At 38.4% G+C, this 14,670-nt stretch overlaps 1 protein-coding gene across 1 annotated transcript in view; it reads right to left on the reverse strand.

Moving 5' to 3' along the window:
* Positions 1 to 14,670, reverse strand: part of ARSB (arylsulfatase B) — a 219,062-nt gene that overhangs the window by 183,391 nt on the left and 21,001 nt on the right. The window contains exons 3-4 of the mRNA XM_024246894.3: positions 10,365 to 10,555; positions 1,244 to 1,451 (exon numbers count right to left, since the gene is read on the reverse strand). Of these exons, the coding sequence (XP_024102662.3) occupies positions 1,244 to 1,451; positions 10,365 to 10,555 (399 nt within the window). The remainder of the gene's footprint in view (positions 1 to 1,243; positions 1,452 to 10,364; positions 10,556 to 14,670) is intronic.

A 14,670-nucleotide genomic window follows, 5' to 3' on the forward strand; every position in this document is an offset into this window, starting at 1 on the left:
ACAAAACAGTAAGATTTCCCAAATAGTAGAAGAAAAATAAAGAAAACGGAGAGGGGAAAAAAAACTAAGAAAAATTAGAGGACTGACCTGGTGACCAAATAATAGGAGTTCTGTACAGAAAAAATAGGGGAAGGTGGGACGGAGGGCCACACAATTCCAAAATAAATCATATAAGAAAATTCCCCATAACAAAAGGATCTGCATTTTCAGATTGAAAGTGCTCTCTGAGTAATCAGCATGATGAATAAATGACAATCTACACCCAAAGCACATCACAGTGAAATTTCAGAAAACCGTCTCTAATGAGAGGGGGAAGTTGCATATGTAACAGATTAGGAAACAGAATGGCATCGCCATAATGAAAGTGATTTTCAAAAGTAATCTCTGAGATTATGAGTTTTATTTCTCCCTTTTCTAATTTGTCTATAATAACATATATAACTTTTACTGTCAGAAAAAAATATTTTTTTTTGAGACAGAGTCTCGCTCTGTCACCCAGGCTGGAGTGCAGTGGCACAGTTTCGGCTCACTGCAACCTCTCTGCCTCCTGGATTCAAGCAGTTCTCCTGTCTCAGCCTCCCGAGTAGCTGGGACTACACGCACTCGCCACCATGCCCGGCTAATTTTTGTATTTTTAGTAGAGACAGGGTTTCACCATATTGGTCAGGCTGGTCTCAAACTCCTGACCTCAGTTGATCCACCTCGGTCTCCCAAAGTGCTGGGATTACAGGCGTGAGCCACCGCGCCCGGCCCCAAAAACAATTTTAATACAAAAAAAAAACTAAACTTGGAGACACTTGCATAGATTTAAATGGCTCCATTATTTGTCTTCATAATGTCACAATCTGTCTCTTTGCAGTGATACAGAGACCCTTCTAGTTGGCGGGAGTTGTGACCATAGAAGATGTCTGGGTTGTAGAGAGAGCTGGGAACAAGCCACTCTAGGGATTCACTACCCAGCAGCCCTGTATATGAGAGATGTCCTCTCATACTTACTCAGTTAGTGAACATGTGTTTTCAAGCCACAGTCCCAGAATATTTTGATATCTGAGGGAACAGGGGAAGCCCATCATTCTTTTTCCTTAGATAGATCTTTCCATCCACAATTATCATGTCTCCACTATTGCAGTTTGCATTTATTTTAATAAGGCAATGCTAACCGCTCCAATTTGTCTTCATTCCACTTACCAAATACCATGTCCTAGGCTTTGCCAAGAGATGATTTTCCTATTGACAGACTTACCTGTAGAAAAGATGAACACCGTGTTGTTCCAAAGCCCACTGCTTTTTAAAGCTGCAGTGACATTTCCTACTGCTTCATCCATAAGGGACACCATTCCTGCATAGTGATGCCTGTTCTTGTCTTGGATAAAGTCATATGGCTTTAAGTATTCCTCAGGGACCTGAAGGGGCTCATGCACAGACTGGAGAGCAAGGTAGAGAAACAGAGGCTGGAAAGAAAGTTTGTGCAAACCAGTTAAGAGGATATTGAAGCATTAAATATAGAAGGATAAGACAGTTCAGATTTATGCATTAATAAAAATAATATCAAGACAACCTACAGAATGCATTGAAAGTATTTGTGAATCACATGTATGATAACGGACTCATCTCCAGAATATATAAAGAACCCTTACAACTCAATGATAACTCAACTACAAAATGGGCAAAGAATCTGAATAGCAATTTCTCCAAAGAGGATATACAAAAGGCAATAAACACATGTAAAGACAGTCAACATCACCAGTCATTATTAAGATGCAAATTAAAACCACAATGAGGTAACACTTCACATCTGTTAGGATGGTGATAATTTAAAAATGGAAGAGAACAAGTATTGGTGAGGATATGGAGAAATTGGAACTGTCATTCATTACTAGCAGGAATGTAAAATGGCACACATAGCCACTTTGAAGAAACATTTTGGCAGTTCCTGAAATTGTAAAACATAGAGTTACCATATGACCCAGCATTTCCATTCCTAGAGAAATCAAAGCATACATCCACCCAAAAACTTGCATGAATGTTCATTGCAACATTATTCATCATAGCCAAAGAGTAGAAACAACCCAAACATCTATCAATTGATGAATGGATAAACAAAATATGGTATATTTTCAGCAACATATGGCAATAAATGAAATAAAGTATTGATACATACTACAAAATAGATAAACCTTGAAAACACTATACTAAGTGAAATGAGTCAATCATAAAAGTCCTCATATTATATAATTTCATTTATATGAAATTCCAGAAATATAGGCAAATCTATAGAGACAGAGAGTGGTTGCCTGCGGCTGTAGGAAACTGTGGGGGAGAGGAATGGTGAGTGATTGCTAACAGATACAAGGTTTTTTTCGGGGGATGATTAAAATGTTTTAAACTTAGATTGTGGTATGGTTGCATAACTGAAAATTTACTATTGAACTGTATACTTTAAATGAGTGAATTTTATGATATGTAAATTTTGTTTCAATAAAGATATTAAAAAATATAACAAAAGACACAAGACAAAAAATTGAAAATAAAAGCCAGAGTCCCAGAACGGCCTCAATGGACCTAATCCAAACAAATAATAATAACAGTAATGGCAACCACATATTAAATGTTGTCTACATACTAGACAGTATGATAATAATTTACATATTCTATCTCATTTAATGAAACCACCTTATGTTATACCAATTTTACAGATGAGTTAACTGAGGCTTAGAAAGGTTATATGTGTGACTTGTCCAACTCCACATTAATTGAAGAGCAATTCCCTATTGGAAAACCCACTATTACGATATGGATGTGTACCAATAGAGGCTTTAGCTTTTTGCTTTAGCTGAAAATAAGCCCTCGTCTTTTAGAAGAGGTTTAGTATTTTTAAACTATATTTTATGAGAAAAAAAGTGAACACCATGCCTTGTTAGTCTTTGATGCAGGACCAAACATAAGACCAGTTTAATTCCTGAAACTAAGAAGTATGACACACTGATTCTATTTTACCACTTACATCAATTTGCATCAATTGCATTTAACATTAGTGGCATACCAGGTCAGCTTCTCCTTTTTAATGAGCCTTTCTGAAGGCATTCTCTTCATAGTGCTCCTACAAAATTCTTTAATGAGTTGAAAACCCTCAAAGAGACAACAACTAGTTTAACCCAAAAATAAACATAGAGTTCTGTTAAAGTATTTGAGGCATTTAAATCTCTAAATGAATGAAAATGGTTAGAAACAGACTTTGGGGGCGGGGTGCTCGTATTTCATTCTTCATTGTTGACAAGTTGTTTTAAATTTTATATTACACATCCTTGTAATGCAAAAAGGAGTATCCATACATAGAGCTCAAATAGACCCCCCAAAAGTTTATTTATTGTTCAAGTCTTTGGAACTCAGAAATACATTTTCCCTAAACTCAAAAAGTTAAAAATAGCTGCTAAATGTCAAAGTTGTTGCTTTAAAACCTATTAAACTAAGGAGGCAGGTGATGGAGTGAAAATGATGATAATGTAGAACCCGTACTTCCATTATTTCCATGGGAAAACATTGCAAATTCCCACTCCAAAAGTCTATTCTATAACCTCTGACACCATTTCAGTTCTGCCTCTGCTTCCACTCGACACACACACCTTCTACTCCAGCTGCATGGTCATGCTGAAGCATCTATGTTTGTGTAGACCATGGTGCAGGACATCCCAACAGATGCCCTGCCTGGGGGTGATGAAGGTCCCGGCTGCGATGTCTGGAGGGAAGAATGTGCAGGTGCATCGCTGACCTGACAGTGCAGTATGGGTCTGCTCTGGATACTGCTATCTGGGTCTTCAGCACTAGACTGAGCCAACTTCAGCCACCAGCCAAGGTCCAGATGGGAATAGGATTAAAAATCGGAAGGCTACAACAATTTGCAGCCCACGTAAAGTTTTAAAAAATCAGGAAATATCACATCGATCTGTTTTTATATAAAAAATTTTTTTTGGAAAAATCAGAATTTCTGACTACTCTTTGTCCACACTCCATCTGGTAACAAAAGGCTGGAGTATGAGAAACAGGGGCCCCATCCCCCTCAAGTGCTATCCAATTTTCTAGCTTCCCACTGTTCTACATAAACCGCTTCACTTCTTTAGGTTAGCAGCCTGGCCCTTGCAAACACGAGATTCTGTGACTCTGATCTGGGCTCTTAACAGTGGCAGGGGGCAGGGGATACAGTGGAGAGAGAGTGGGGCCACAGCTTAAGGAGAAGATGTTCTTATCCAGGTCATTAGCAGCAACATGGCAACCACCTGGCGAAGGAGAGCAAGGAGAAAGAGGGCAGGTGATTCCCAGCCAGCAACTGATTACTAAAGGCAATGGCTGGGAAGGGGGACAGAAGAGTTCTTGAAACAATGACCAGGGAAAAAAAAGATTTGGGGACCATTATTAAAGGTTCTTATAAACATTCAGTATAGAAATCATTCTTCTCACTTTGTTAAATATGGCAAAAAATAATCTGAAAATCTTTCCTATAATTATTCCTTAGTAGCTAAAGATATTACCATCACTTTTATAAAAGAATATAAATTTTCAGGACTCTCTAAATTATGCCAAGGGGAAAATTAAGTCCTGGAGACTGTGTCACATAGCATGTTTGCAACTTCTGTTTCTTAGATTATAGAGTAACTCTCTTCCTTATTGTTCTTGTTCTGTAAATAACTAGGAAAGACCAGAGACCAGGACTCCTCCCCTTCTTATTGAAGATCTTTGTTATAGATTAACCACCTCCTTTATTGTCCTGTACCTAACTCAGACCAGATGACCCAAAAAACACCATGACTGTTACATCTTCAGTGTGGAATGTTAAACATACCTTTCCCAAAAGAAAACCACCACCTTGACTAATCAGATCATTGTAATTATGCATTAAGCCTTGTACAGAAAGATGTTGAAATTCGTTTAAGCTCCCCTAAATTTTGTCTATGTAAGTGATATGGTTTGGCTGTGTCCCCACCCAAATCTCAACTTTAATTGTAGTTCCCATAATCCCCATGTGTCAGGGGAGGGACCCAGTGGGAGTTAATTGAATCATGGGGGTGATTACCCCCATACTGTTCTCTTGACAGTGAATAAGTTCTCACAAGGTCTGCTGGTTTTATAAGGCGCTTTTCCCCCTTTGCTTGGCACTTCTCTCTCCTGCTGCCATGTGAAGAAGGACTTGTTTGCTTCCCCTTCCACACCATTGTAAGTTTCCTGAGGCCTCCCCAGCCATGTGGAACTGTGAGTCAATTAAACCTCTTTCTTTTATAAATTACCCGGTCTCAGGCAGCTTTTTTTTTTTCTTGCAAAAACCCTCAGCTCACTGGAGGGCCAGTGGAACTCAGGCAGTTCTTTATAACAGCGTGAGAATGGACTAATACAATACAGTAAGAAATCCCAAACTTCTACACTTTGAAACACGGACTTCCATTCTTTGGAATCTGTGCTTCCCAAGAGGCCATCCTTAAACTCTGTACTTGAATAAACTCTCTTTAAACTAGATTCTGATCCTTTTGATTATTTTAAGTTGACACTCTTGAGGGGTTAAAAATAAGAAACTATACCAGTCCATGTCGATAGTATAGCCCATTTCAAGAGGTCAGGACTGATGCACATTTTAGATATTTCCATCCCATACTACAAAAAATAAAGTTTCAACACTCAGAAGGTGAACTTTGTTCATGAAATATTATAACTCATTCCCAACAGTAGTAAATGTGAAACATTTCTATACTATTTTTAAATTGAAAAAAGAGAAAGAGTAGTGTTTTTAATACTATATGGTATTTAATACTATATGGTAGCCTAGTGGAAAGAATTAACTAGGACTCCAAGGTTCTCCAATCACAGTGAGGACCCCACCTGCAGCCACTAGTCCTAGGACCCTGCCTGTGAACAGCTGTGGTCAATTTTCCCACTCCTGCCAACCAGAGCTCAGCTCACTGTCAGCCTAAAGCCAGCAGCTGCCATCACTGGAGCCTGATCTCTCCCCTGCTTTTTCTTAGGTCCAGATCCCTGTTCTGATCAACTGTCACAGTTACTGCCTGTGCACCAACCCTACCTGTAACCCTTTCCAGTGTCTTGGGAATGTGAAATGAAATCCTAGGCATGAAATCATTACTAAATATCTAAGTATTACATAAAAGCAAGACATTATCACCTAAAGCTATTAGCATATTCATGTTTGGGATATTGGGGGTTCTTTTCCCTTTATTTATGCCTTATGGTTCCTAAGATATATACTGTAAATATCCTCACCATGCTAAGGAAACTTATTTCAGTGAGGAAGAAAGTCTTATTTTCATTTCTTTAGTGTATTTTCCTAATTTAAAGTATAAATGAAAAAAAGCATATGATAGGTTTTGAAATTGTTTTTCTTTGACTTCTAAATTAAGACATTCTTTTCCAAATTGCGTCACAGAAAAGTAAGAGTCTTCCACTAGAAATTAACATTTTCTTTAAGAAGCTTCTAATAGATCAGGTGTATAAGATAACATTTGCTTCCATTCTGCAAAGTGCTGAGGTGGGGGTTTTTTTTGTTTGTTTTTCTTGAGATGGAGTCTCGCTCTGTCACCCAGGCTGGAGTTCAGTGGCACGAGCTTGGCTCACTGCAACTCTGCCTCCCGGGTTCAAGCAATTCTCCTGCCTCAGCCTTCTGAGTAGCTGGGATTACAGGTGCGTGCCACCAGGCCTGGCTAATTTTTGTATTTTTAGTAGAGATGGGGTTTAACCATGTTGGTCAGGCTGGTCTCGAACTCCTAACCTCACGATCCACCCGCCTCAGCCTCCCAAAGTGCTGGGATTACAGGTGTGAGCCAGTGCAGCCAGCTGAGGGGGGGCTGTTTTTAAAAGAAAGATATTTTATGAATATGTTACTTTCAGTCTGTAGTGTCACTAGTATGGGGAATTATCCTGCTGAAAAAGAGAAAGAACTTTCCTTCTTAACATACGTGAAATGGTAATCAGCAGCACCTTCCTGAGTCCAGCACCAGCAACTGTGTTTCAGTTATGAACTGCCTCCAAATGCTTTTTTCCTCTTAAGTGCTTTTTCAAATAGGCACAATTTTAAGTTAGCCTGTGGATTCTTCATGTGCCTTTCTTTAATGATTTTTATCTTAGAACAAGTTCCTTATGCTACAATCTATATATAGTACCTGAGAAATTAGCCCAGAATTAGATTCAACATTGGGATAAAATCGTGAAAAGCTCAGCTCCTCAAACTGGTGAGTTGCATCATTTTATACAGAATTGAAAACTTAAACATGTATTAGCTGTCTTAAACATTCTCGGGTTACAGCTTGACTATTGATTATTTCATTCACTTATGTCTATGACTGAAACTTTCCTTTGAAGATACTGGGAATGCTGGATACTGCTATAGCATGTTTCTGACACGATAGGAAAATGACCATCCTCTCATCTGGCAATTTCCAAACAGTTACCTATGAACAGTGGCTATGCTAATAACACTCGTTCCATGGCTAGCAAGCTTTTAGGGCTTCCTATTGTCCTCAGTTCTGTGCTTTCCCTACCACCCTAGTTAAGAGAGCCCACCCACAAAGATCTATTATTTCACTCCAGTTGCTTCCTCTTATCTGCTTAATGCTATGGAACCCTGTGAGAGAATATTCTATTGTTCTTTAGTAGGAATGAATTTGTATTGTGGGCAGATTACAGTTGTTGCACGGATTAAGGTATGGCAGATTGTGAACCTGTAATAGGTAGTTGGCTTCTGCTTGCCTCACCATATTTGAGAGGAATGCCCTGAATGACCCATCCAAGAATGGCTCTCACTGCACCAGGTGTCAGTGATGACTGCACATTAGAATCACTGGTAGGAGCCCGGGAGGGAGAATAATGAAACACCAATGATTGGGTCCCACCTCAGACCAATGAATCACAATATTTGGCATCAGTATGTCTTATAAGTTTCCCAGATGATTCTAATATATGGTCAGGACTGAAATCATTAAGGTGAATCACGAGCTGGGACTCAGAATCTCTGGTCTTGGATATTAGCTGTGAACTAGGGAGGCTGATTAAGTACATGAGGTCTGGAGTCAGAGAGCATGAGTTTAAATTCTGATTCTGACTCTCAATAGCTCTGTGACCTTGGACAAGTTACTTAACTTCTCTAAGCCAGTTTGCTTACGTGTAATAATACGCAGTTCTCTTAAGACTTTACCTTGTTAAGTGTTAAGGTGCATCCATAAAATGTCAAATATATAGAAGAAAACTAAGGATTTAAGCCAATTACCTAGCAACTATTTTTCCAATTATCTGAATATTTGTTTAGATTTAGATTTAAAATCTGTGTATTTCCACATATTTGAGAGAATGTTCCCATTTCTTCATGTTCCACAGAAAGCATGGTTGCTTCAAGATATCAGCATAGGAGAGTGATAGCCAAAAGTGGGACACAGCTGAGGACAGACACCTCTATCTGTGTTTTCATTTCTACATGTGCTCGATTTTTTTTTTTTTGAGACAGAGTCTTGCTCTGTCGCCCAGGCTGGAGTGTAGTGGCGCGATCTCAGCTCACTGCAAGCTCCGCCTCCCGGGTTCACGCCATTCTCCTGCCTCAGCCTCCTGAGTAGCTGGGACTACAGGCGCCCGCCACCACACCCGGCTAATTTTTTTTGTATTTTTAGTAGAGACGGGGTTTCGATTATTTTTTAATGAATGTCAGGAGTTGTACAACATTTGATAGTGTAAATATAATTTGAAGTTCGAGGTAAAGTTGTCTTCTGAAAGATTTTACCTTAGCTTGTGAAAGTCAAACAAGGATGCCAGCAATCTGGCATTTAACTCATTCAGGGAAGATTTCCAATACTGAGTTCAAATAGGCAGAAACTGGAAAGGGAACCAGCAGCCACATATCAAGTCCAAACAGGTATGTAAACCAGAATCCACACGGTGATCTTCTCATAGTTTAGATATTTGACCCTCCTCCAAACTTCATGTTTAAATTTGATCCCCAGTGGGAGCCTAATGGCAGGTGTCTGGGTCATGGAGGTGGATCCCTCATGAATGGCTTCATGCCATCTTTGCAGTTATGAGTAAGATCTCATAACTGTATTAGTTCCTGAGAGGGCTGGTTGTTAGAAAGAACCTGGCATCTCTCTCTCTCTCCTCTCCTGCCATGTGATCTGCACATGCCAGCTCAACTTCACCTTCCATTATGAGTGGAAGCTTCCTGAAGCCCTCACCCAGAAGCAAATGCTGGTGCCATGCTTCTTGTAGAGTCTGCAGCACCATGAGCCAAATAAACCTCTTTTCTTTATAAATTACCCAGCCTCAGCTATTCCTTTATAGCAACACAAACAGACTAAGACAGACCTGCACCAAGGACCTTCAGGCATTGTCAAAGAGGCAAAGTGCAGGAAATTGGAAGAACCAGGGAGCACTGCATATTCTATAATTTGTTGTGTCAGGGTCCCACTGAAGTATTATTTTTATGGGTGTTCTTAATGAAGCCATATTTTGAGCCCAGTGTCTGACAATACAAATATTTGTTCCCATTTCAAAAGCATTTATAAGCTAAATCCAGAGAACTTAGCTTAGACTTTACCTCATGAAGTTAACTCTAGGTTAATAAAATAATCATAATAATAAGATTATTCATGTTTTACACAAAAGCATCAGTATAGTAAATGTGAAAAATAAGCTCATTGGTATACCAGGCATATGGATTAGAAGACCCAATATTGTTAAGACATCCATTCTCCCCAAGTTGTTCTATAGATTCAAATCTAAATCCAAGCAGATACTTTGGGGAGGGGGGAGCTGGCATATAGAAATTGACTAGATGATTCTCAAATTAACATGGAAATGCAAAAGATCTAGAATAGCAAAATATTCTTGTAGGGAGGAAGTACAAGGTTAGAGGACCTGCCCTGATCCCAAAATTTATGGATCCCTTAACCAAAAGTTTGTCATAATAAAGCCTCACCTTATACCTAAGCCAATAATTTTTAAGTCATTTTATTAATTACTCACAGCACATGCACATAATACACCAAAATTTTTAAACTATATTTCTATTGAAATACTACCAACATAGTATTCCTCAAAGTGTGATCTGGGGACCACTCTTAAGAATCACCTTTTAAGAGTTTCTCTAAAATGCTGCTGTACGGATTTCTCCCACGCCTAATAAATCACACCCTAGAGGTGGGCTCCAGGAATCTTCATTTTTAACAAGCTTCCCAGGCTGATTCTGGGATACTGTATAATTTGAAAAGGACTTCCCTAGAATTTATTAGATTTTTCCCTAAACAACAATGGCCTTTTCCTACATTTGTCTGAAAAGACATTAGTGTAACAAGATTTTGCTATCAGTAAATAGAAGCAAAACTTACCTTCTCTGGTGGATGGTTAGTTATGAGGGCTATAGCCCTTTTGGTGAATATGTTTGTTGAATACATATTTTTATATCCTGTTGCAACTTCTTCACCATCTCGAAAATCAAGAGCACATCGTGTGACATTCAGAGCGTCAATTAATGTACAGCGCTCATGGGAATAATAATCTTCACTACCCAGGAGATATCCTGCAAGAATGGAAGACGAAAATAGTCAGCATAGCATAAAACTTGTTAAACAAACTAATGTTTCAGCATTTAATTGCCTAATGCAATTGATTACCCGTGACGAGGCTAATCAAATGACAAGGCTAATCAGCACCATTTCTCAACATGTCTATATCTGGTGGCAGAAGGCATTAAAACATTACTGCATAAAAACACAAATCTATTCCTCATTCACCTTTAGAATATAAGCGCTATCATGTAACACTAACAGTTTTTTTTTTTTAATCAGAGTTGAAATTCAGTAAGGGTGATAAAATCTTAATCCTTCAAAGCTATATAATGGTAAAAATAATGTACAGTTAATGTGACTTGTTACAGGTTTTTACTCTAAGGTGATCACATAAATGAGTGCAGGATTCAAATAATGTTTGTTGTTACTGATGTTGCGAGACTGGCTTCAAGGTTATTTACAGAAGTGGTTCTAGGAAGAGTCATCTTTAGTCAGATGCTGACACCCACTGGTGAAAGATACAAACCTTTCCTAATAGAGGATCTCTAGACGTAACAGAGCCAACAGATCAAACTAAAGTGAGCACTGAAATAAGACTTTTCTACCTAAAATGATCTCAATTTCACTCCAGATTTAAATGGCATCAACGGCCTATCCCATAATTTAGACTTCACATGGAAGAAAATGGGTTTTCTCAAATAGTTGTTTCTGCAAATGTTCCCTCTTTTCTATATTTTAAAATATTATATTTCTATATTTTAAAGTATTAAAATAAGCTGTGCTACATATGATTCCACTTGTATTAAATGCCCATAACACGTAAATCTATAGAGACAGAAAAAAGATTAGTGGCTGCCTAGGGCTGGAGGGACTAGGGGGAAATGGGGAGTGACTGCTGAGGTGGATGGGTTTCTTTTTTGGGGGTGATAAAAATGTTCTACAATTGGATTGCCATGATAGTGGCACAATCTTCTGAATTTATTAAAAATCATTGAATTGTACACTTTAATTGGGTGAATTGTATGATATGCGAATTATACTTTGATAAAGTTATTAAAAAGAAATACGATTTGCTAGACTCTTAGCTATCTCCTGACATATACTGCTTATTAACCTTAAAATGAGGATGATAAAGTTGACCTAGCTCTTTCTTCAGTCCTGAACTTTCCCTATAATGAAAATTAAGAGCTTTACATAGTTTATATAATAAATCAGTTCATTTTAAATTAAATTCTCCTTTTCTATGACCCAATAAATTCAAGATCTTGAATACAATTAATACTTTGGTCTTAAAATAACTTTTATATGGCAATCTTTTCCCCTATGTATATAATGGAAAACGAAATACAAAGTACTTGTTAATTAATGTGTAACAGAGAAAGAAATGTATCCATAAAAATAATTTCAGCCCTTACATGGGTGATTAGAATGTCAGAACACTGGAGGTCTATTTAAGGTTTTTAATAACTACTGGGCATTAAAGCTTGAGGAAATCACTTCAGGTTCTTTAAGTGTAAGTGTGAGCTGCTTTCTATCAGTTGGCAGAATATAGGACAGATACAATTGATTAGCAAAGGCATGAACTACAAATATTTAAAAGATAATACAGATAGGAGAATTCCAGAAATAAAACTATTCACATACTTGGCAAAACTAATACCAAGCAATGACAATCACATGAAGCTTTTCATCATAACAGTGATTCACAAATTTGAACTTCAATACTAAGCCTAAAGATGATGGCAGCCTATGCTTTTGGGGGAAAAAAATAGAAAATGCTTCTTGAACAACCAAATCTTCTCTGATGCTTTATGTACCAGCTGCATTGAGATATAATTCACATACCACACAAGTCACTCATTTAAAGTGTAAAAGACATTGGTTTCTAGTGTATTCACAGAGTTGTGCAACTATCCCACCATCACCTGATTTTTAGCAAAACAGCTGAGATGTAACAGTGAGTAGAGCTGTGTGGTCATCATAACCTTCTTGGCTGCAAGTCTCCCTTCAAATGAATTTGGGGTGTGTGTTCATCTAAATCCAGGTTAGGCTTCTTAATTCTCATAAAAGGATATTATTTCTACCTTCTTTCCAGCTGAATTTTTAAGTACCTAACTTGGTTTTAATAAAAAATTCAAAATATCTACAGTCCATCCTCTTCCCAGAGTATAGATATTGACCCATCTTTAAGCAAAGGCCTGATTGAAAAATTTCTAAGGATGTACAGGCTCTTTGTTCCTCTAGAATTTCCAAGATGACAAAGTGATCTTACATCAAGTCTAATTTTAACAGCTATTTGAGGTACTGAGAATACATCCAGGTCCATTTAAAAAAAAAAAAAAAAGCTAAGATTGAGTAGTGAGGTCTGCTGGTGGACCTGGATGAGAGTAGGGCACACACACCCTCCTGTCTGACATCCTTGCATCTTGATTTTAACCCTGAATCCAATGAGGCATTACAGAGCCATGTGCTTCAGCTGCATTGTTTTGGCCCCCATATAATTACTTTTACTGAATTGCACTTTGGTGCTCTGGCCCTAGCTTGAACAGAAGAAAATACCTCAAAACATCTACAAGAAAACCATCTAACTTATTATTAAAATGACATTTTTAAGGATGTTGTCCACCTTACCTTCTCCTTCTCCCAAAGGAGAAATTTCTGTCAGGCCTAAAAGCCAGAAAATGCTTTTGCTTTTCCTGAACATCTGGTTTCCATTTATCTCGTAAATAATGTAACCCTTGTAGTCTTTTCCTTTCTTTCTCCCTCTTCGGACAAATACATTTCAAATCTCAGGCCAGGCGCGGTGGCTCACACCTGTAATCCCAGCACTTTGGGAGGTCAAGGTGGGTGGGTCACGAGGTCAGGAGTTCGAGACCAGCCTGACCAACATGGTGAAACCCTATCTCTACTAAAAATATAAAAATTAGCTGGGCATGGTGGCACACACCTATAATCCCAGCTACTCAGTAGGCTGAGGCAGGAGAACTGCTTGAACCCGGGAGGCGGAGGTTGCAGTGAGCCGAGATCATGCCACAGCACTCCAGCCTGGGCGACAGAGCAAGACTTCGTATAAAAAAAAAAAAAAAAAAAGAAAAATTTCAAATATCAGAGATGAATATGAAGCCAGCCTAGAGCCATGCAACTTTTCTGTAATTTGATGCCATTAACCTATTCCATCTTTTTATACTCATCCTGATTATTTAATCCTGTTTAAACTTTCTATGTTCAATACGTGTTCCTTTTTGGCTATGGAGGGTTGTAAATAAATAAATAAACAGATGGGAGGTAGGTAGGTAGCTAAATAGCTAAACAGATAGCTCACTATAAAAAGAACTTGAAAGAAAGATATATAGCTACTGGCAAGATACACAGGTTATTAATTAAGGCACAGGTTATTACAGGTTTAAAGAGGGTATATTTTAAAACAAACTCTAGGTTTCACATTTAGTTTCATAGGGCTATCAAGTGTATAAAATACTTATTATTATTTCTTATTATCCTTCTTATTACCATTTATTTGGCGTCCTCATTTTCCTTTGTTTTTTAAAACCTATCTTCCCCAACTCTGTGATTTTGCAAAAACAGATTTCACAGATGGAAGAATGCCAATGGAAGAGTCTCCCCCAACCCCCTTCAAAAAAAAAGAAAAAATTGTGAATACATTCCACAGGGAGAAATAAACACACCAAACCTTTGTGAAGGAAATATTCATTTATTATTATTATTATTATTATTATTATTATTGAGACACAGTCTTGCTCTGTTGCCCAGGCTAGAGTGCAGTGGCATGATTTCCGCTCACTGCAAGCTCCGCCTCCTGGGTTCATGCCCATTCTCCTGCCTCAGCCTCCTGAGTAGCTGGGACTATGGGCAAGTGCCACCATGCCTGGTTAATTTTTCTGTATTTTTAGTAGAGACGGGGTTTCACCATGTTAGCCAGGATGGTCTCCATCTCCTGACCTCGTGATCCGCCCGCCTCGGCCTCCCAAAGTGCTGGGATTACAGGCGTGAGCCACTGCACCCGGCCTGGAAATATTCTTACATTAGGTTTTGCCCGGCATTAAAAAAAAAAAAAATCAATCCATATCTCTTTTTGGTAATAAGGGTCTCTGAGAGTACAGCGGTC

Source organism: Pongo abelii, chromosome 4, assembly GCF_028885655.2.
Source record: "Pongo abelii isolate AG06213 chromosome 4, NHGRI_mPonAbe1-v2.0_pri, whole genome shotgun sequence".
Taxonomy (NCBI): Eukaryota; Metazoa; Chordata; class Mammalia; order Primates; family Hominidae; genus Pongo; species Pongo abelii.